The 22,713-nt window shown below is 38.8% G+C and overlaps 1 protein-coding gene across 2 annotated transcripts; it reads right to left on the minus strand.

Moving 5' to 3' along the window:
* Positions 1-5: 5 nt before the first annotated feature.
* Positions 6-22,242, minus strand: cntrl (centriolin). Of its 2 annotated transcripts, XM_063017514.1 has the most exons (41): positions 22,140-22,242; positions 21,877-22,004; positions 21,645-21,775; positions 21,239-21,380; positions 20,458-20,644; positions 20,173-20,366; positions 18,859-18,978; positions 18,494-18,674; positions 17,702-17,829; positions 17,033-17,227; positions 13,815-13,968; positions 13,389-13,609; positions 12,916-13,092; positions 12,574-12,708; positions 12,304-12,449; positions 11,973-12,183; positions 10,659-10,811; positions 10,053-10,232; positions 9,860-9,967; positions 9,499-9,646; positions 9,277-9,419; positions 8,684-8,864; positions 8,208-8,506; positions 7,777-7,934; positions 7,409-7,568; positions 7,004-7,134; positions 6,769-6,909; positions 6,550-6,676; positions 6,243-6,407; positions 5,964-6,123; positions 5,006-5,121; positions 4,701-4,888; positions 4,019-4,176; positions 3,859-3,932; positions 3,262-3,441; positions 2,613-2,838; positions 2,303-2,442; positions 1,640-1,816; positions 1,483-1,545; positions 1,202-1,381; positions 6-539 (listed from the first exon to the last, which is right to left on the minus strand). In XM_063017514.1, exons 4-41 carry the CDS (start codon positions 21,356-21,358, stop codon positions 423-425), a joined length of 6,042 nt encoding a protein of 2,013 aa, XP_062873584.1. In that variant the 5' UTR covers positions 21,359-21,380; positions 21,645-21,775; positions 21,877-22,004; positions 22,140-22,242; the 3' UTR covers positions 6-422. The 2 variants fall into 2 exon arrangements, with proteins under 2 accessions (XP_062873584.1, XP_062873585.1); XM_063017515.1 differs by lacking the exons at positions 17,033-17,227; positions 17,702-17,829; positions 18,494-18,674; ... (5 more) ...; positions 21,877-22,004; positions 22,140-22,242 and adding an exon at positions 15,186-15,509.
* Between the last annotated feature and the right edge of the window lie 471 nt (positions 22,243-22,713).

Raw genomic sequence — 22,713 nt, forward strand, 5'->3', positions numbered from 1 at the left:
AGAAGTATACAAAATCTGTAGTATTTATTGCATGACAGTTCCAGTTTTGGAAATGACAACTATATGAAATTAAGTGCCATAAATAATTTTACTTACGTGTAAAAAAAAAAAAAAAAAAAGTAAAAGTTCACAGAAGTTTAAAAACCAAAATTTAACAAATAATTTAGTTTGTATCATAGAGTAAAAATGCACATTTTAGTAACAGTGAATACATGTTAACCATCAACAATGAATTAAAAATCCATTGCTTGCATCTTTATTTGGTGCTGAGGTAGCAGAAGCCAAATCTCAACACAGCTACTAACATTTTTACTTCATGTTTACCTTCTTTACTGTGCCTGGGATCAAAATAATTTCTGCAGGCTAGTCTCTTTTGTTTTGCATAAGAGACACTGTACCTCCTAACTTAGTGCCTGAAGTCATCAGTACATTTGGTTTAGCAGGTGTGTTTGGTCCTTTTCAGGGATGGAAGAATCCAGCCTCACTGGACTAAAGGAGTAGTCTTCACTCCCGTGAGGTCTCCATCTGTCAGTCTCAAACTAAATAGTGAAAAAAAGAAATCTTAGATTATTTCTGTGTTCATTCAAAATGTGCAATGAATCACAATTACCTCTATACACAGGTTTACACATAAAGCTTTTTTATTTAACAAATGGCAACACTACCAAACAAGTCTGGGTTATATGACAATACACACAGATGAGCCACAATGTTAAAACCACTGACCAGTGAAGTGACTAACAATAATCTTATTACAGTGGCACCTGTCAACAGTGGGATGTATAACTCTCACTGTACAGAAGTTGCTACCACTTGCTGGTGTCCTTGTACCACATACAACAGGACCTCTTCAGATGTCATGTGGAGTCTATGACTAGGAAAGTCAAAGCTGTTTTCACAGCATATTAGGTGGGTGGTCTTAATGTTCTGGCTCATCAGTGTATACTATATATACAGAGACTGGGCCAGCATAAAAACATGGCTTTTCTAACTTGTTTAAAAATATGAAGGCATGCAACCTGCAAGTGGTCATGCTTTTCCACTCTGTAATTATAAAAGAGTATGGAGACATTATTCGTTATTAAGCCTGTTATTAGTGTCTGTGGTGGAATCGCTTCTAAGCTGTAGTGGAAATTTGTAATTTAGTGCAATATGTAATTCCCACACAAACAGGAATCCTGTATCTCCACCTCTCACTCACATAGCTGTATTTGGTAAGGATCTCGGAGTCACTTAGGTAAGGTGGATCATGGTCAGATTTGCCCAGTAGCTGGTCCAGCTGGTCTACTCGTCTGCGCAGACCCTGAATGCTTCCCTCGGTCTGCTTTCTGCGCAGACTCAGGGCCTCTTGCTGGGAGTACATGGTCCTGCGCAGCTGTGCCTAAGGGTATGAGAGCAGGGTGTAAAAGAGCTTATAACGTTTATCTATAATAATTAGTAACTTGTCACTATGCTGGCAAACAAGCATTTTTTGAATGTCACCTTTAGATTATCTTCATGCTGCTTCAGTTTCTCTCTTCGCAGTTCTCCTTCCCACTTCTTGTCCTTTAGGAAGAAAAGAAAAAAACAAGAAAAAGTTTGATCAAGTGCTAATAAAAAAACAACAACATACTTCTGTGTTACAAGCTGCTTTCCCCACATTTCCTGGAGCTGATGAATTGTTCTCCTCGTAGTTTTCTGTGTCTGAGTAGTCCATGGACTGAAACTTCAGCTCCTTCATACTGTTGTCCAGCTCTGCTTGGACTTCAGGTCTCAGAGAGCGAGCTGTATCCCTAATTTCTCGCAGGTGAGCCTTTCCCTCTGCCTGCCCCCACAGCTAAAAGTACAAAGAACGCAGTTATCAGCATTAAGTGAATTGTAACTTAATATATTTGACCTAAAGCACTTTTTATAACTAGGAGTTTTTATTATGTCATACTGAACAGCTCTTTCATTAGGTGCAATTTAAATTAACATCCTACAAATTATAGACTTTACAGCAGAAAAAAAATATTTGCTGAATAATGTGTGAAAGAAAGCAACACTCAAATTGTACTTGAAAAAACTTTCAACTAGGCTATTAAAAATAATATAACAGCAAACAGCTACACAAAAATAATGCAAATCAACCAAGCACAAAAACGGTTAAGGTTATATTAAATAATGATTTCTATATAACAAAAAATAAAATGATTAAATAATATCCACATTTCAAAAAATGCTAATCAGTTACTTGTTTTCAGCCCAGATATGTAGAATACACATATCTAAAAGCACTTTAATTGTAGTTGTAGATGGTGGCCTCCAGGGCCCTTAGGTATACCTCTGTCTGAGTCCTTTCTGTGCCTAGAGTCTCTTGAAGTAGCTGGATCTTAGAACGGTATGTATCCAGCTCCTGTCTCAACTCCCTCTGCTCCTCTGTGCTGGCCCGAAGCCTGGCCTCACTCTCAGCCAGGTGCTGCTCTGTACGCACACACACACAGAGCTGCCCTTAAACATTCAAGTGACATTATACTATTTAGTTTAAAGCAGTACAAACTATACATTAAAATTATGGGGGTTTTTTTCCACTGCTATTAAAGCATTAGTAACAGTACATATTTTATTAGTAGAGGCATGGACCATAACCTCACCCAACTGTGCCACTCTATCCTGCAGTAGGGCACACTGCTTCTGGTCTGCCAGCATGAAGCACCTTTTCTCTTCCAGCTCTTCCACAGCCGCAGAGACCTGGTCCATCTTCTCCACACGCTGAGCTAGAGCTTCCTCTAATACCTGCAACTGGGACTGCAGCTTCTGTTGCTGCTGTATCTGCAGTTCCTCTAACTCTAAACTCTGCTGCTGCTGCGTCTTCATGCGCTAGAAACAGAAAAGTTAAAAAGGATCAAATGGATGCAGTTTCAGCAGGTGGTACTGAAAAACAACACTAAACCAAACAAGCAGACAGACAGTTATTTAGGTGAGATTTAACCCTAGGTCCCAGTACCTTCTGCACCATAATCTACAGATGCTATGTATTATATTTGATGCTCAACCCAAAGCTATCAATCCAGATAATTAGTGATAAAATGCTGATATACTTATGTAAGTAGTTTTTTCTTCGCTAATGATGAGCATGTCAATTGTGACTGACTGAAATTTTTGGCACTCCTATAGTGGTCATACTGAGAGTAAAATGGACAAATGTTATTTATTAAAAACACAAAACAGTAGACAAAAATCAATTAATTGCAATAAATTAATTTATTCAATTGTAAAGCATATAAAGATACATAAACATACCTCTTCCTCTTCTTCAAACTGTGTCCGCTTCCATGCCACTGCAGTCTCCAGCTCCTTCAGCTGCTGCTCCAGTTTGTCCACTCTTTGTTGTCGTCTCTGGGTTTTGTCTAGCAGCACAGCTTTCTGCTCCTGCTGCTGCTCGGCAAAATCATCCAGCTCTTGCTGAGACTTTTTTGCATCCTGTATACAGGAAAATACATTTTGATAGTATGTGTTTATAAAGTGTACCCGTTTAAATCAGGATGTCCAACTCCAGACCTGGAGGTCAAAGTCCAGCATGCTCTGACAGTTAACACAGTGTTTTTGAGAGCTGTATAAAATTTAGAAGGCCTGAAGCACTATAGGTTTTGTATAAAGTTTAGTTGTTTGTATGTTGTCCCTCAGTATGTAGTTTCAGCTAAACGTGCATGCTTTGTTGTCTGTCTAAGCTTAAAAGTGTTTTCAGACAGTATTGAAAAACTGGTTTAACATCCACCCAACACTGCTTCTACAAGCTACAATAAATCTGTAAAATCAAGTGTTCACAAACTGACCCGCTATGAAAGAAACTGGACATCCCTGATACAAGTTCAATTAAACTCTGGGCTGTATGCAAACCTTTCTAATCTCCTCTTGCTGACGTCTTGAATGTGCAACATTTTCTTTTACTTTATTCAGCTCTTCGGTCTTTTCTGAAATGAAAAAGAACAACAAATTAGCCTCTCAGCATTTATTACCAGACATAAATTATAATGACACCGGATGGTGATGTGTGTACCCTCAAGCTGTTTCTGGGTTGCAGCAATATCTCTCTTAATCTCCTCTTGGTTGCTTTGGGCCTGTCTGTGCTCTTGCTTCAGCTTGGTCAGCTCTCCCTGTATTTTTAGCATCTCTGCCTCAGCTTTCCGGGCTCCCTCCTCTGCTGTTTCAAGGCACCTGCCACATGAGAAGCAGTGCTTTTATCCAACAACAGAGCAATGTAGCAATAGTGACTTACATGAGAAAAAGGTATAAATGTTTTAAGTATCATTAGTAACATTTTTACCCCCGGCCTAACACAGGATTGACACGCTTGCAAATTTGTTTTCACATGTTAAAATTGTTCCCAGACACTGGCTAAGTTGCATAGTTTTGTGCATGACCTTTATTGCATTTTTATGCACATTAGAGGTCAAATGGTACATCTCCTATCTCTCATATTAATGTTGTTGTGTTTCAATTAGCATCAAACCTTAATAAATACTGTGTTTTTACAAGTGTGCATGCAGTGTTTTTGTTATCCATTAGGCATATGATGACAAATACTATTGGAACCAAATCCAAAAAAATCACAGGAGTTCACCTGATGCAAACCAAAAGACTTTTTAGTTGCACTATAGATGAACCAAACGTATGAAATGAATGCAAATGCCTTTAAATTTAAACTGTCCTAAAAGCAAACACCATGGGCAGCTAATTACCTGTTAGCATGGGTGCGGCGAGCCTCCAGGTTGGTGCACTGCTCCATCAGGCTGCTCCTTTGTGCGGTCGTGACATCAAGCTTCTCTTTTAGAGTACGTATTTCCTCCTCCTGTAGCCTCCTCTGTCGTTCCTGCTCACTACGCTGTTCCTCCAGCTCCTGTTGCATTGTCTGCAACTCTAAACGTACCTGACGGACACAAAGTTTAAAAAGCTGATTTTATCATGCTGACCCATTTAGAGACATTAGACTAAATGTTTAACAATCTGAGTAATAGATTCTTCCATGAAATGACTTGCTGCTCACCTGAAGTAAATTCTCATTGCTCTTCTCCAGCTGGTCCAGTTTCTGGCTGTGCTGAGACTTTACTCGCTCTAGCTCCCCACTCTCCAGCTGGATCATGTCCAGTACATGCTTCAGGTCTACAAATAAATAAGCTATTATAACAGCAAAATAGTTGTGATTTTACATTCAATTTACACAGATTCAGTTGAGATGAATAAAAATTCCATACATGAAAAAAACTATTATATTAGTCCTGTTTGTCTGGCCAGTTTGAATATTTGGACCAAAACTAAACTTAAATTAGCAGACATCTGCCACTATATTACCAAGTTTGACAGGACCAATACAGCAATACTTAATAGTTTACCTACAGTTGACAGAGGTAGTTTCTTACAAAATCCTTCCAGCTTTGAAGTAAATTTTAATCACTAACTATGTAACAGGATGCCATGCCACACACAGTTGAATGACATTACAGAACTTTCAAATGATTAATCGAAGATTTTTGCGTTCCCCTTTTGCATTGTCACAATTTTAATTTCACTGTGCACTCTAGCAAATTCTGCTGGCTATAAAAACCCTTGATATTCAAAGAGGGCTGCAGACCAGCACAAACATCTTTAGACATGCATGTGTGAAGCCACCAGCAGCATCTTAGCACCAGGCAGAGGTGTATTTTTTGTATATATAATATTGTATATTTTAGACCCAGCATTTGTTTGACTTTTTTTAGAAAATACAGAATAATCTCAGAAACTGATTTTTTGGACAAAGTTTGTGTTCCAATTTTTCAGTATACTTCATATTTACACAACAAGTGCCATTTCCATTAATGAATGATGCTAAACTGTATTAAACATCAAGTGTCATTTCTTCAGAAGTCATCTTCATATCAGTGCTGAATTGTGTAAATTTCTATGTAAGCAACTCTAGGTTATATAGAAAACATATACATGACATGTTAGTGTTATAATTTTACCTTCTTTGTGCTTGCTGATGACTGAGCGCAATTTCTGCACTGTCACTTTTGATTTCTGTTCCTCTTTTTTATACTTAACCAGTCTGCTCTTTCTGTCTGATAGCTGAGTGTCCAGCTCTCCTTTCTGCACAGCCAGATTCTGCATATCTGCATGCAAGTCCTAAACACACCAGCGTAAATTTAAACATGAAATATAAATATAATGAAATATACAGATATGGTGATGTTTACATTTCTTTGTGCACATAACCCATCAGGGGTAAATTTGTGTATACAGACCTTAATACGTTGTTGCAAGCCATATGCTTCATCTTCTCCCTGCCTTAGGACTCCTACAAGGCCAAACCTATTTCTATCCACACTGGCCCTCATGACTCCCTCTTCTTCCCGCCATTGCTCCAGCTTCCGTCCTAAAAGAGACTGCTCCTCTTTTGCCACCAATATCTACACACGCAGAACACAAATCAGAAAAAAAACAGCTAGAAGCTACTTATCTACACATATGAATAAGATGAAATCATACATGCTATTAAAAGAATACCTGCTTCCAGAATAAATGATAAATGAGCAAGAACATTAATAGTACCTGCTTGTTGAGATGTTCCAGTTTTTTTTTCCACTGGTTTACAGTTTCTTCAGAGTCTTTGCAGCTCACAAGCAGCCTTGCTTCCTGGCTCTGTTTTTCTCTTAGCTCTTTCGTTAAGTTCTGCAGTCTGGAAACCATAGAAATAAAACGTATTAAAAAAGTCTTATATTAAAACGTTCCTCAGACTAGTTGTCATATTGTACCAGAGGGGAGACTTACTCATTGGTTGCTCTTTCTAAATTTCTGCTGACAACCTCTAACTCTGCTTCTCGAGCCGCTATCATTTTTTCTAATTTCTGTAGTGTGAGTTCTTCATTCTGCTTACGTCTCTGTAGATCTGTAATTTCTTCCTGAAGGTCTCTGTAACAAAGAGTCCATAATGATTCAGATCTAAATGTAGCCAACCAAAGCAATTCAGCAATTCATACATTACAGAAATGAATAAATGCAGTACCGCAGCTGCTGTTTGGCGTGTGTTCGCTGTTTGGCGTTATCCTGAGCCCGCCACTCTGCTTCTTCCAGGTCACGTTCTGTGTCTTTCAACCGCCTTTCAGCTTCACTGTGGCGTTGCTGAATGTCATTGGTCTACATACATATACTAATTACTATTAATGTACACTAACCCACCTTATATTGGTGACTTAAATTACATCTGTCGCATTCTTTTTGGGATGTTTTGGGATGTACATTTACAAAATTACAATTTGTGTGTAAAGTTTTTTAGATGAGACAGACCTCTATTGTCTGTAGCTTTAGCGCAAAGCGAAAGGAGAGGTCAGACATGTCTGTTTGACTATTTTTCGTGCAAATGAAATATGATAATTCCTTTGAAATCTTGAAAGTACTAAAAGTGTCACACCTTAGATCTTCTATCCTTCAGGTCTGCCTCAGCCTCCAGAAGTAGACGGTCTGTCTCTCGTAACTCTGTCCTGCGTTGAAGCAGTGTTTTCTCCAGACATTTTACCTCTCCTATTACACTCTCCTCCTCTGCACTGCTTACTGAACTCTCCAACAGCCTCCTGTAGTCAGAAACAACTCACTTATCAGCGCTTGTCATGGTGATGCACAAATGTTTGTAATTTTACTTCAATTAGACAGCATTCAACAAACAGATGCATCTTAAATATAGGACTGTGGTGGAAGTTAAGAGAAAGATTGTAGCTTTGTGTAGGCTGACAGCAAATGTTTGAGTACTGTGTACATTAAGGGCTCATGAGGCTCACAGACCTGTGGTGTTGCAGTCGGCTCACAGCACGTCGCAGCTCTTTAAGCTGCATCTGCAACTCTGATCTCTGCTCCTCTAGCTTGAGCAGCTCCTGTCCAACAACCTCTTTGCCTGACTCTTGCTCCCTCAAACAACGTTCTGCATCTTTGAGTGAGCACTCCTGCAGGACAAAAACCCAATACGATTACAATCGACCTCAAAACAAGCATTGTATTTGTATAGACAAATTGCATTAAAAGAATTTCCGAAAAAGAAATGTATAAAATATCTAGTTCAGTGGTTCACAAACTTTTTACAGTCCTGTACACCAGAGAACTTAAAGAAAAACATAGTGTCCCTGCTATTCCTGCACACACAGGTGCAACTGCTCAACTTGCCTAAACTGTATTCGGTCACAAATTAAAACGTTTGACAGGCAGTGTTTGCATCTCACCAAATCCAGATGACCGGGGACATTGCATAGCAGAGTTCCATTAGAGATCAGAGGTATATGTAGACCACTGGGTGGAGGGCCATACACAAGCCTGACCCCATCAGGAGGAGGGCCATAAAACACTGCACCAGGATGCACAGCCAAGCCTGGTACCGGAGGAGCATAAATGACTGTGCCTGGAGGGAGAGGGGTGCCGTCAGGGGGCACAGTGTAGATGACTGATCCGGGTGGAGGTGTAAAACAAGATCCTCTAATCCCATCCTCATGACTCTCACCATCACTGTTTCTGTATGAAGTATCTACAGAGATAAGAGATGGCAAAAATATTAGTTTTTATTTGTACATAATAATAAATAACAGCAAATTCTGAAATTCTTCAGGTTATAATTGCATAAAGTGTACATATAAATGCTAATTTCTGATTGACTTGACTGAACCACATTTCTTTATTGTGTTAAACAACCATTACAAATTACCTCTGTCTATGTAATGGTGTTGGTCATGTGGACGAGGAGAATAGACCCAATAACCTCTGCTGGAAGGGGGTTTTGTCCCTTTGTGCTGCCTGCCCCTGAAACGCTTCCCTCGATCAGGGGATGGGACATACTGAGAGCCCAGCCCTGAGTCCTGTGTGGCCTGAGAACCAAGACTTGGGGGCTGAAAGGATGAACACAGAAACATAAATGATTTGGACATGTAATTGTAACCTAATCTCCAATATAAAACTAAAACATTTACCTTTATGGAATTTAGCAGATGCTTTTATCCAACGCAACTTACAATTATGACTGAAAACAACTCAAGCAATTGAGGGTTCAGGGCCTAGCTCATGGGCCCAACAGTGGAAACTTGGTGGTGGGACTGAAGAAGCAACCTTGTGATTACTAGTCCAGTACCTTAACCACTGAGCTACCACTGTCTTCTGTTAAACAAATGTCAACAACTAACTTGTCTGATCAGTTACTTTTGGTGAGGAAAATTGAGTCAATATGATTTTTGCTTAAACTAAATATTTATTTAACAGAATCAGCAATAAAAGTCTGGCACAACAGTAAAGGTCATAGCTTACATTTTGGTTGGCGGGTATATAATACCAGTGGCCTCCATTGTGTGAAGTCTGACCGAAACTGGAGAGATAGTTGCTTTGCTGCAGTAGAGTATCCCTAAGGGCTTCGATTTCTTCAAGCAGATCCTCTAGGTTTCCTCTGTTGTCTTTAGAGACAAAACAACAATCAACAATCTATTCAATGGCCAATGGTTTACTGAGTATTACATAAGCTGATATTGCTACCATAGTTTGCTTGAGCCAACTGGTCTCTGAGCCTTTTGGTCTGAGCCTGTTGTCTTTTCAAAGCCTGGTTTAGTCGGGCTAACTCTGGCTGAAGAATACTGGAGTGTGGGCCATCAAAGCTATCCACCGGCTCGTCAAATACATGAACCTACAACACAAAATCCAGATATGGATTAACATGATGGTGGTAATTAGCAGTTTTGGTTGGCTTTATTATGTTCCTTAAGTATGTACTAAGGACTTGTTTGAACAAAACTGATATGTTTATAACACACCCCTTCAAACAATGCACACAATTTTAAGAACGGCTTAAGCAAATTAAAACTGGTAACTGTTTACCAACAGGTCTGAGTTTCTTTACCCTGTCTTGAAGCAGCTTCTGCAAAACTTGGATCTCTGCCTCTGCCCTTGTTAGATCTTGCATGGCTTGTTCAGCTTGTATCCTTGATTCTTCAAGCTCCTCTGCATTCTACAAAAACAAATAACTTCTCAGCATTTTGAAAAACAAAAGGACTGAAATCTTTCAGTTGTCTTTAATTAGATGTTTACTGCACCTCTGCTCTCTCCTGGCTGATTTTCTGCACAGTGCTATGGAGGGAGCGAATCTTGTCCTTGGCAGCATTCAGCTGCTCGACAGCCATTCGATCAGCTGTGGTGAAGGATCTCCTGAGCTCCTGTAACTCCAGATCCAAAGACTGTACCTGATCTTGTGTTAGAGTCTCATTAGTCTTTATCTGCTCACAAACACACATAAAAACAGCACTGCTTAAACAATAATTTTATATTTTAATGTATTTTCATTTATTCATTTTATCATCTATTAAAAGTACTTATGTCTATCTCTCTCATCATTGCCACTACCCCCACTCCTGTCCAGGGTGTTCCTGCCTCGTGCCCAATGAAATATAAAAATTTACATAAGAGCACTGATTAAAAATTCTCATGTCTGTTTAATGTCGAGATCTTTACCTATACAGTGCATCAGCAAATATATCAGTGCCTTTATATTTCTGTAATATTATACTTTATGTTAATTCTATAGTAACTGTGCCTGCGATACAAAAAGTATTATTCAACATTTGGCTGTGACCATTTTTTAAAATAAATCAAATATATTGTTCATAGATCATATTTTACTCCTTCTTGGATGTCACACACACCTGTTTGTCTTGCTCCTCTAGCTCAGACAGCAGGCGATCTCTTTCACTCTCAGCTTCTTGCAATCGCTGCAGCATCACATACTCTTGCTCGTGCGCCTCATGAAGATCCTCCCTGAGCTGTATAAGCTCAGCCTCCTCCTGCCTCTCTGCTGCCTTTAGGGGGAATCAAAAGCAGTTAAAACATCTTCAGCATCTGCTTTCCATAATGATTGACTTAACTTTAAAGACTTTAGTAAGAAAGAATGGATATGAGCTTTTGATTGTCTTAGTTATAATAATAATAATAATACATTTTATTTATATAGCGCTTTTCAGGACACTCAAAGACGCTTTACATAAAAATAGTCATAAAAACAATTAAAAAAAAAAAAAATTTCATAATACAAAATCCACACACCATATCAATCAACAACATGATAATGAAGAGGAAAACAAAAACAAAAAAACAGCTAGACAGGACATTAAAACAAAAAGATACAAAAACAAGCAGCAATAAAACATATACTAAACATATAAGTGTAGAAGATAAATAGATAAGAACAATTACTTAAAAGTAGACAAAACAGGACAGATTCACATGCAATCAAGAAAGGAAAGGGAGATAATTGAAAAGACTATAAAAGTTTTTGGGTCCAAATGTAAAATCTATTAAAAAGAATAGCAAGTTTCATTGTTACAGATTAAATGCCACTCTGAACAGGTGAGTTTTGAGACGTGACTTGAAAGTGGGCAAGTAAGTGTTTGGGGAAAGCATTCCATAAAGATGGAGCAGCTATGGAAAAGGCCCTGTCACCCCAGGCACGGTGCTTAGTCCTAGTGGGTATGGACAATAAGTTAGCCTCAGAAGAACGAAGGCTACGGGAGGGAATGTGATGATGGAGCAGGTCAGTGAGGTAGGAGGGGGCCTGATTATGGAGCGCTTTGTGAGTGAATAAAATAATTTTGAACTGGATATGTTGCGCAACGGGAAGCCAATGGGTTTTTTTGTAGAACGGACATGTAATTTTCATTTCTTATTAAAGAGACACTATTAAAATAGAGTAATAGAGTAACCTTTAAGCTAGAACAACAACAACAGTGGTGTGCTAGCGTATTAGTCGCTGCGCCACCTGGGCACCCCCTCATCTATTAATTTGTTCCTAAAACTAAAGGTAAAACAAAATTAACAAATGTGCAGTAATAAAGACTAAAAACTATTATAAACACAAACTGTGCAGAACGCCTGCTGTGTAGGACCCGATAAGAGAATGAGCTAATAAAGGGGGTTCAGACTGCAAGGGAACACACCAGTAACTAAAATTGCAGTCCACTTACCCTGATCTGTTTAGCCTCCTCACACACACTCTGGTATTTCTGCTCATAGTTTCTGAGCCTGTGTTTAAGAGAGCCCAGCTCACGTGTCAGTCTGTCCTGAGCACGCTGGGCTTCATCACGGTCTTTCAAAGCAGCAGAAACGGAGCAATGCAACTCGTCCTGCAGGTTAGCAAGGCTTTCACTCAACAGATCTCCCGTCCCATTGAACATGCTAGTAATTAAAGCAAAGGATTGCACTTTAAAGACTTAGACACTACATTTACACTTTAAATGTATCTCAATACCTGTCAACTACATAGCTTATGTTTTATGAACTACCATGATGTCATACCTTAAATCACCCGACCCTGTTGCAATGCTTTTTCTCAGGCCCTCCACCAAACTGACCACCTGTTTAGGACACATCAGCTCCCTCCTAACCTGCTGCAATTCATTATGCAGATCACTGATTTTTTCCATTAGAGCACCTTTTTCCCTCTGTAGGAACAGACACACAATTGAATAGAGTGAGCACAGATTACATTATCTGTTAAGGCAAGCATGGCATGAGCAAACAGATAACAGCATCCTGAGAGTGCTACATCTGGCAGAGGAAACAGACCTGCACTATGTTGAGCTGTTGCAGAAGCTCATTGTTTTCCAGTTCTCTTTCTGCAGCCAGCTGCAGCTGGGCTAAAGCATTCTCTTTGGCCTGTCTTTCCTTCTGGAGCTCCGCCTGTAGTGCAGAGTGCTCTAGCTGCAAGTAAACAAAAAGTCTGGTTTTAATTTTAATTCTGAGGCCATTTGCAAAGTTATTGAAAGTATTAAGTATTATTATTTTCTTTTCTGTTTCTCGAAGATGGAAACAGCAATTTACTGGTTCAATTACTAGTTTAAAGCTTTGGGAACTGCAGACATTAGAAAGAACAGACAAATCTTATAATGTGTTGTGTGTAGCCCATACCTGACTGAGACGCTGCAAACGACTCAGCTCCTCTTTTAACTGGCCAGCCTCTGTGTCTTTTTCTTGCAGCTGAGCCTCCAATTCAGACTCATATGTACTGACATGACCCTGAGCTTCCCTAAGCTCAGCATTCTCTCTTATAAGAGCCTGCAACATCTCCTCATGCTGCAAAAACTCCTACAACAAATAAACCACACCTTCCATTAGCATTCAAACTTACATACCAGATAAAAATTTGTTTAGAATTATTCTTTGTAAAACACCTGGAGTTTTAAAGGAAACCTCAGCGAAATACTCTTTTATCTACATTATCTGTAGTTGCTAGGAGGAACTGAAAACATTTGACTGAAATATGTTGAAGTTGTTTTAACTACTGCAAGTCAGGCAAAAACACCCATTTTGTAGAATATTTGGCTAAAAACACCTTTAATAAATGTTTTTGATAAATGTTTATGAATATATCTCAGTCACACCTTTTGTGCACATTCAGAAATCTGGGCTGCTTCCTGTAGTTGGATGACCTGCTGCTCTTTGTCCTGGAGAAGAAGCTGCAGTGTGTCCCTTTCCCTCTGCAGGCGCAGACAGTCAGCTTGAGCCTGTCGAGCCTGATCCTTCACCCCATGCAGGTATTCCTGCAGTCCAGAAATTATGCCCTCCAGATCATTCTTCAAGGCCTCGTTAACTTCTATCTGACCTGGAATTAGGAAAAAGAAAAAAGAAAAACAATCACTTTTTAGTGTTGTCAAAAAGCTCCTACGTTGTCTGTCTAGTTTTATTTTTTGTATACTAAGATTACATGGGTTTATGTTACACAAGAAGAACTGGTTTATTGTCACATTTCCTGTACAAAACTGCTGATGATCATTTTAATATTAAAATGCATCTATCCAATCTCTTACCATCTGTAAGCTGTTGTTCTAGGTCTTTAATCTCTTGAGTCTCCTTTGTGATACGCGTGAGCATGTCATCCAGCCGACCTTCTAACTCGTGCTGCTTCCTGCTCATAATGGCCAGCAGCTGACTTTTGCTGGCCAGCTGATCCTTCACATAAGCCTGACAAAAATGTAGTGGGACCAGATGTAACACACAGGAAATGGGATGTCATTCTAATTCTTTCATTACATTATTCTGATCAGCAGTAAGTCTCATCCTATGTTATCAACGGAGCTGCAAAAAGTGGTTAAAATTAAGTCTTAAGGCTTCACACAAATGTTTTAATATATAGTAACATATTTTCAGTACAGGGGCCACTGCTGCAAGCAACAAATGGATAAAGATGTAGGTCACAGGAGCAATGACCTTAAACCACAATTGCTTGCATTGTAAGTCGCTTTGGATAGAGCGACTGCTAAATGCTGCAAATATAATTGGAACATGCCAGAAGAAATTTGGAGAGGCCTGCAGAGTTCTGGGACACAGTTCTATGGAGCAACAAAGCAAAACTGGAAGTGTTTGGTCAGAGGAATCAGTGGTTTGTCCTGCACTAAAAGGTGACACTTATGACCAGAAGAATACTATCTACCGCCAATCATGACCTTCTGACTTCTGTAGTAAAATTGAACCTTGGCGATAACTGGACTTTCCAGCAAAACAATGATCCCAAGCTCACTTCCAAGTCAACCAAAGCTTGGTGTATTCTAAAGTAGCCAGATCCCTCTGTGAAATACAGTGGTGGTAGCATTATAGGGATATTTTTCAGCAGGAGGAACTGGCTGTATGGTCAGGATTGATGGGGAACTTCAGGTTGCATGAGAATCACCTCCAAAGCACAGCCCAGCACTGCATTATTCTAAGGTGACATCACTACAATAACTTCCCTATCTGTTACGTTCATCCTGTTTTTGTCACAGAACATAAACAATCACATACCTACTTTGTGCACACAGAAAATGCTATGTGTTTTCTTTTAAAGTACATCACATGACACTGAGGCTCTGATAAAGTCTATTTTTAAATGACAGATAGCAAACACACTTGTATGTACTCTGATGACACACATTTCAACATCCTAAAGGAAAGTGTATCATCCTTTATATTCTTTATATCTTTTATAAGTCCAGCTGTCATAAACTCAAACTTCCAGTAAACAACCACAGCATCAAATTTATGAAACACAACACAATGGGTAACCATAACACACCCTAATGAGAGGACTCTTGACGCAAACAATACTAAAAACATAGAGATAAAAAAAGCCAAAAACATCTATCTCCTGAAAAAAAAAAACATGCTAAGCTTGCACTCCTCCCACACCCTACTGGGCTACTTACTAACACAATACGGTTGACATCATCAGAAATCCTGCTTGCTCCCAGTTAGGAGAGGGTTCAGGCTGTGAAGCCTCATGTGTTGAGTTTTAGCATGTCTTTTATGTCTCTGATCTTCCCCTTGAAAACTTTTAACATCAATGCTTTCGCTCGCAGACTCTAGTACATGGTAACCCCTCCTTTACACTTCTCCTACTTCCAAACACACACAGACACACACACACACACACAGACACACACACACAGACACACAGACACACACACACACACACACACACACACACACACACACACACACACACACACACACACAGTTCCTCTGTATGCAGACCCCCCTCGCTTTAGCTCCCGCTTTAAATCAACACAGGAAACTCTTTGTTCAACCAATCACTGTCTATGCCCTGGCTACAAAAATACCTCCTAGGAGGGAGTAAGCTACTTTTAAACTCCTCCTCAGTTCCCTACAGAAAGAACAGTCCTATTCTCTTAAAGAGACATGCACCTAATAATACATTTCTGTAGAACTGTTTTCAAACAACACAAATTAATGAATTCCACAGAGATGTCACCCTTGTTTTCTTTGCATTTGCTTTGTCGTTGCTAAGGAGCTGGGCAACATTTCAGATAGCTGCTAATGTCAAGGTTGCAGGCACAGATGTTTTATGACTGGTAAACATTGGTTCACAATACAGTACATACGGAGAATGTCCAAAATCAAATTGTAAATCAGTTATCAATTACCAGGCATCAATGTTTGTGCAGGCTGTTTGGAGAGTAAATAGACATTAGTTCACTTACACTGCATTAGTGTATCAGTTAAAATATATGTAAAAAAGCCAGCCATTTGGGTATAATGTCTTTTATAATAAGTGAGGTATGGTTTAGTTAAAAGCTGCTACAAGAGGGAAAGCTGTAATTTATTTTCATACGTAAAAGTTGTTTGGTTTGCGATCAACTGTCAGTAAAGTGCCAGAGGAAGGCTAAACGAACCTGGGCATACATGGTTTACTTGCTGCCATACATGAACAGTTACACTGGTGCCTAAACCCAGGAGCTAGGAGAAATCACAGTGCCCTAATGGATTAGATACCATTAGCCCAAATCCTCTAGTCACTGGCTACCATGCAGCAACAATAGCATCAACCTCTGCTCAGCCTGCAGCAACAACTCTCAAATCGTGTTGTGCCAGGCTGTGGATCAAGCCACCACCCAGCGCCTCCTGAACACTGGACACGCCAGTACCCCTCTATAAATCCTGGTTTTCAACAGTAATGGGCTAGAAATTTACCAAAAGTATTTGGACACCTGATAATGAGCTTGTTGAACTTCCCATCAGAAAAACAAATGGTATTAAAATAGAGAGACCTCTATGTGATCTTTTTAGCTTTAATAAAAGCCACTCTTCTGAGAAGGCTTCTCACAAGACATTGGAAAATGTCTGTGGGAATTTGTGCCCATTTAATCAACAGTGCATTTACAGGACTGGGCAATAATGTTTCATTTATGTTTCAGTTGACCTCAAATCAAGGTCAGGGCTCTGTGCAGGTCACTGGAGTTTCTTTAAACCGAGCTTTTCTTTATGTTTTTATGATGCTAGATGCTAGAACAGTATAGTGTTTTTACATTATGCAGTTATAGATATAGATTATGCAGTGTTTTAGAGCTGGTAAACAACCATGCTTCCCAATATGAAAACAGGCCATGTGGTAAAAATGTCAATTTATTTAAAAACCTGGTTTAGTATTGTGGATATTCGGACAATTTAAAGTAGTGTACTGTTCATATACTACCTAAATATTACATACTATCATGTTCAACATGTAGGTGTCTGGGGTAGCAGTATTACTAACATGTCTGGGGTCTTCTAGTTCCAGAGTCTGTAGTAAGTTCTGCAGATGCTCCATCTCCTCCTGAGTCTGGCTCATTTCAGCACTGTGCTTGTCCAACTGCTTCTCCAGGGTCTCGGCCTCATGTTGCAGCTCACCTAACCTCTGAATCTTTGCCTCTAGCTGCCTCCTGGGACGCTCATTTTCTGCTTCTGAAATCTATAGCAATGTGTTAGTAAAACAGCAAAAATTGTTCCAGCGGTTGAAGTATTAAATAAATATAATATATAAATAAATAAATAAATAGCTAATGCAGCAAATGATAGTGTTAGCTAACATTATTAGCTTGGCTTTTAAAAAAAAAATGCAGATGTGATGAGGTGCTGATACTGATATCGTATGGTAATATCAAGATAATAATACAAGTTATGGTCAAATGTTTGGAGTTGGAACTTCCTACGCTATGCTACAGCTGTTTGTGACCCATAATTGGAAGCTGACTGGTCATCCACTCTGGGTGAAAGTGACAACAATCTTGCCAATACAGGGCAGCTAAGTGCTCATAAAATTGGAAGAAGCTCACAGACATGCATAATGGCAACATGCGAGCCACAGCTCTTAAAAATGCTGTTTTGTTTGTTTTACTTAAATGCTTGTATTGAGAATTAAATATGGTAAGAAAAAAATCTCAACTCTTTTTTGAGCTGCTGCCTCTTCTAGTTGCTGAAGCTCCATGCTGGCTCTCAGAATCTGTTTTTCTTTGTGCTTCAGTTCCTCACTCAGCTGCTGGAGCCGCTCCTCTGCTTTAAACACACCATGATCTGAACAACAGCCACACAACTTTATGAGTATAATTATATGATCTTAGTTTCAGTAATCTCTTCATATTGCTTGCATCATTACATTTTCTGTTGGCTGAAAAAGGATGTGACGGGAGAAAACTGAAATGTGGTATAAAAGAAACCATAGAATTATACTACTTACAACAGATTAATGCAGTCAGCTTCATCATTTGTGTATACATCTATTTCAAATTTTACGACCAGGCCTTGTTTACACATGTAGCTGGTCATATCATTTATGATGCTGCAAAATATTTTAAAAACTCGAATGCAGGTCATTTCTATAATTAGAATGGGTCCATAAAATGGACTAAGTGACCACATATCAAATGTCTGAGTATAACTTACCCCAAGAATCTCAATGTATAAAGATATAGACCTAATGTCTTTAAATGTATGTAGCCTTCTGATATTTTACAAGAAAAAACAACCAAAAATACAAATAAACCATTATTTTACCAATGTGTCATTTATTCTTACTTTTGTTGGCCTGTTGACAGGTTGGCTATCTAGTAAAATCAAGACTATGCAAAAGAAACTAGCTTACTTTTTGGACACTACGCTTTACTTATTATGAAAACAATATGCCAAATATTAGTCAATTTATGAAAATGCAACCTGTAATTATACCGAATATCAGTACCTGAATGACCTGCCAGAACATGTCTAGTGTCATCTTTCTTTGTGCTGTCCAACAGTGTGTGACCCCCTGTGGACAAGCGTCTGTCCCCTGTATCTACACTGTCTGTCACAAGTGTGTTCCTTTTGTGACGAGCCTTTCCAATGTAAGGACTCTCAGTCAGCACATTATCTCCCTCCAAATCCTAAATTAATCACACACACATACAGAGAGAGGAAGAGAGTGAGAGTTACTGTGCATGTAAATGCATTTACTGTTTTAATTCTCCAGATGAAATCCTTGATCAGACAGCAAAGTAAATACAATAATAGAAAAGTAACATTTCAGTGTGAGACACCACTAAGATTATTTAAGAACATAAAGCTTACATGATTATGATCATACGGAAGTGGCTCAAACTTAGCATCAATCTTATGAAAAGCCAACTCTTGCTCTAGTTCATACTGCTTCTGGCAGGCCCGGGTCAGCTCAGAGGTCTTCTGCTTCAGCTGGTAAATAAAGACATGGTTTACTATAATACTTCAGGTTTTAGCATTGAATATAGAAAACACTCCACTGCAAACAAGTTCCACACTCCACTTGTTGTTCAACACTGAATGCAAACAGTTGTGTTATGTCTTCAATGTATTAGTATACATTCCCACAACTTGAGTAATGCATGCAGGGATATTGTGGCATGCTTATTAAAACAGCAGTGACTTCTCATCAACATCACACTTTAAGTGACTACCTGGAGGCTCGAGAGAATATCATGACATTTCACATCACTAGGACATCGGGGGCTGGTCGATAGCTGATCTACCAAAAACTGATTAAACACAAATAAATACCTTGCAAAAAGAATCCAGCAGCAGAACAGGTATTGAAGGCTGAGATTGCAGTATAAAGAAGTAGAGTCAGGAAAACAGACATACAGATAGAAGAGTCATGCAGAGAATTAATTCAACTGAACACAGCCAGGAAAGATGTCATATTAGCAAGGAAGAAAGAAATGTATAAAGATTATTATACAGTGAACTCCTCACTGCTTAAAGGAATTCAAGTGACAAGAAGCACAACAGATTGTATAATTGCTTAAAACTCCCAAAGTCAGTTTAAGGGCAGTTGTTGCAAATTAATAAATCTTTATGTAACATGTTTTTGAGAAATTTATGATTTAATCTGTTTATTCAGTTTATTCAGGGGAAAGTTTTGGTAACCAGAATGACTGTACCCTTTTGCTCCAGTGCAGAGATTAACATGTAACTACTCTCCAAATCTCACATTTTTCGGATCCCCCCTCCCAATCTTGTCAGATAAATCCAGAAGAGTGGGGCTAGCATGTTTCGTCCAAGACATATGAACCTTTATGAGCTGACGCTCACTGATTCTTTGCCAACAGACAACCACTTACAGACACTGGTTGGTGCTATATTTGTACATTGTACACTTATGTACATTATAAATGATAAAACTAAAATACTATTTCTGCCACCCAGTAAAGAACAGCAAATACACAGCCACTTGTGTGGTACGGGCAAGAGGGTGAGAGCTTATTTTATTTAGGAGCCCACACAGCTTACATTTACACTATGTGTCCACCCTCTTCTTTCCAAAATTGGGTTTGCTCAAAATCAGCGAATCTTAAACATTCTTTTTAAACTATTGCTAATAGTTAGGAAGAGTAAAGCTTGACTTCCAACCAGTTCAGACTTGGTGTCGAGTTCCATTTCAAGCTGTTCTTGTCGACGTTGTTGCTCTTGGCTTTGCAGTCTCAGGCTTTGTTGCAGGTTTTCCTGCTGTTCAAGCTCCTTTAGCGCAACAGACTTCTCCTTCTGTAGTCGATCTATTTCGGACCCTTTCTCCTCCAGCTCCTGCTCCAGACGTTCAACCTCCTCTGCATGCCAAAAAGTAATAGCTCAGGTCAACAAGAAAATAATTTACTTTATGGGCTGGTATATAGGTAATGAACAGATGTGATTGTGTACCAGTGTAAAAGCGCTGATGGGCTTGCTCTCTTTCCTGTTCACTGATCAGTTGTCCATCCAGCAATTCTAGTGATCGCAGATGGAAGACTATGTACAGGCGGTAGTGGGCTAGGTTCGATACAGGGTTCTCTGCTGATTTCAGTTCAGTTAGGTTTTTCAGAAGCTTCAGTTTGACTAGCTCATGAAGCTGGGTGATACAAATGAAAGAAAATGTAAGCTTTAGACAACAATATAAATGACACCCTTTAGTTACATTTCATCACCAAAAGTATGTGGATACCCCTTAAATCAGCTTGTGCTTACAGTAGCATCAAATTGGGGATAATACCACTACGAGTGCCAGTTGTTAATGGTTTTGGCTGGGCCCCTAAGTAAAAAGGTACCAAGAAAACTGTGTGCTTTGAATTTTGTGGCAGTAGCCTGGAAAACATGTTTTCCTGATCCATCATGACTATGTCCCACACCAAAGTTAAGTCCATAAAGTAATTGGTGAAAATAAATTAAATTTACATTCACTACATTTAGTGAACACTTTTATCTAAAGTGACTTACAAGTGTGACAAAGATTAAGGGCCTTGCTCAAAGGCCCATATGAGTGTTTCAAAATGCAGTAAAACAACTACATATTCATGTCTATGGTTTTAGAATGACATGCTTAACAAGCATACATAGATATGATGTTTGGCTCCCCACATACTTTTGGTGATGGCGTGTACAAATAAAGAATAAATAGTATAAGCAAATTAGGGTACAATTAAAATTAAGTCAAAATCAGACTAACCGAGAAAATGTTGTTTTTCTGAAAGTTCAGGGTCTGAAGAGATCTTAGCTTTTTAGCTAGCCAAAGAGGAACTTGTTCAATGCTGTTGTTTGCCAGATTCAGAATCTTAAGGTTCACCATGTGCTCCAAACCTTCAATTTTTCTGAATGATGAATAAAGACAAACATCACAATTTTTGTATTAATACAATACAGCAATAATCCAGTTTACTATATAGATGTAGTAGCAACAGGGTAAATAACTTTTTACACAGGGCTGAACAGCATTTGTCCTTCAATAAATAAAAATCATATTTTAAAAGAAGCATTTTGCCCACCCCAACAACTTCCATTACAAATGTAAATTAGGATGGACTAATGTTGGAGTATTCCTGTCATTAAAACACAATAATATCATAACCCATTACCGTATTTTGTTATTGGAAAGATGCAGTTCTTGTAATTTATTAAGCTTCTCCAGTTTCTCAATTTTTTCAATGCTGTTGTTACTCAGGTTGAGAACTTGAAGACGCTCACATTTGTCCAAGTTCTCAATGTACTAGGAGATGAAAAAATTGTATACAAACCATCACTAAACAAACATCATCATATCAGAACAGATTAGTAATGGCAGTTACATATGTAGTCAGATAGTCTTACCCTGAAAACTTTATCACCATGAGTAGTGGAGAGATTCACGGACCGTATAAGGGTTACATTGTCTTGTTTGGTCAACTTTTTGATCAAATCCTCTGTGATGTATCGTATTCCTGTACGTCTTACTTCATCTACAATGCAAATATTAATGTTAACGTGTCAGCATCATGTGACATAGAAATACAAGAAAACCACTGCATCCTAACTCACCGAGACAGTCAGAATAAAAAAAATTACTTTACTTTTACTTTTTAAAAGTACTTTACCATCATCACTGAGTACATTCTTTGATGCATGTCCAGTCGCTTGTGTTATATCAATACAACTGTAGCGCCCAAGCGATGAACCTAAACTTAGCGCTCTGCTTGAGCCTTTTTGTCTGTCCATGGATGAGGACCTGCAGGATCGACTCGTTCGTTTCATGTTATCCAGCTGAAATAAGAAACAGAGTTTAAATTGTTTGGGGTGGGTGATAGTGTACTATTATAATGGACTATTTACAAACTTTTTTTAATGATACACTGTTACAAATAGGCATGCATCAATTCAGTACTGATTATTGAGAGTGGGGGTATGGGCAAATCTGTATCATTGTTATAGAAGGAAGGGAACACATTTAAGTAATACATTGCCAAAACCTAAAAAGTACTGATATCATTGCAAAATTCTGCAAAACATCAAAGTGCTGAAAGTGATAGTCCAGTCCACTAATATATGCTGTTGATATTTGTGTGATCTTGAATATAGTCCCCATTAGGTCTTGGATGTTTTAGATAATACATAGTGTGTGGTGTTTTTCAGATGACCCAGTGCTTTCAGATGTTGCTGGACCCTGATTAG

This window comes from Trichomycterus rosablanca, chromosome 21 (genome assembly GCF_030014385.1).
Source record: "Trichomycterus rosablanca isolate fTriRos1 chromosome 21, fTriRos1.hap1, whole genome shotgun sequence".
Lineage (NCBI taxonomy): Eukaryota > Metazoa > Chordata > Actinopteri > Siluriformes > Trichomycteridae > Trichomycterus > Trichomycterus rosablanca.

Coding starts and splice junctions, on each gene's coding strand:
- cntrl (XM_063017514.1), bottom strand. CDS start 21,358: ATGGTGAACCTTAAGATTCTGAATCTGGCAAACAACAGCATTGAACAA. Junction 10,812..11,972: donor AGGAGGCTAAACAGATCAGG/GTAAGTGGACTG, acceptor TTCCCCCTAAAG/GCAGCAGAGAGGCAGGAGGA. Junction 8,865..9,276: donor ATATACCCGCCAACCAAAAT/GTAAGCTATGAC, acceptor TCATCCTTTCAG/CCCCCAAGTCTTGGTTCTCA.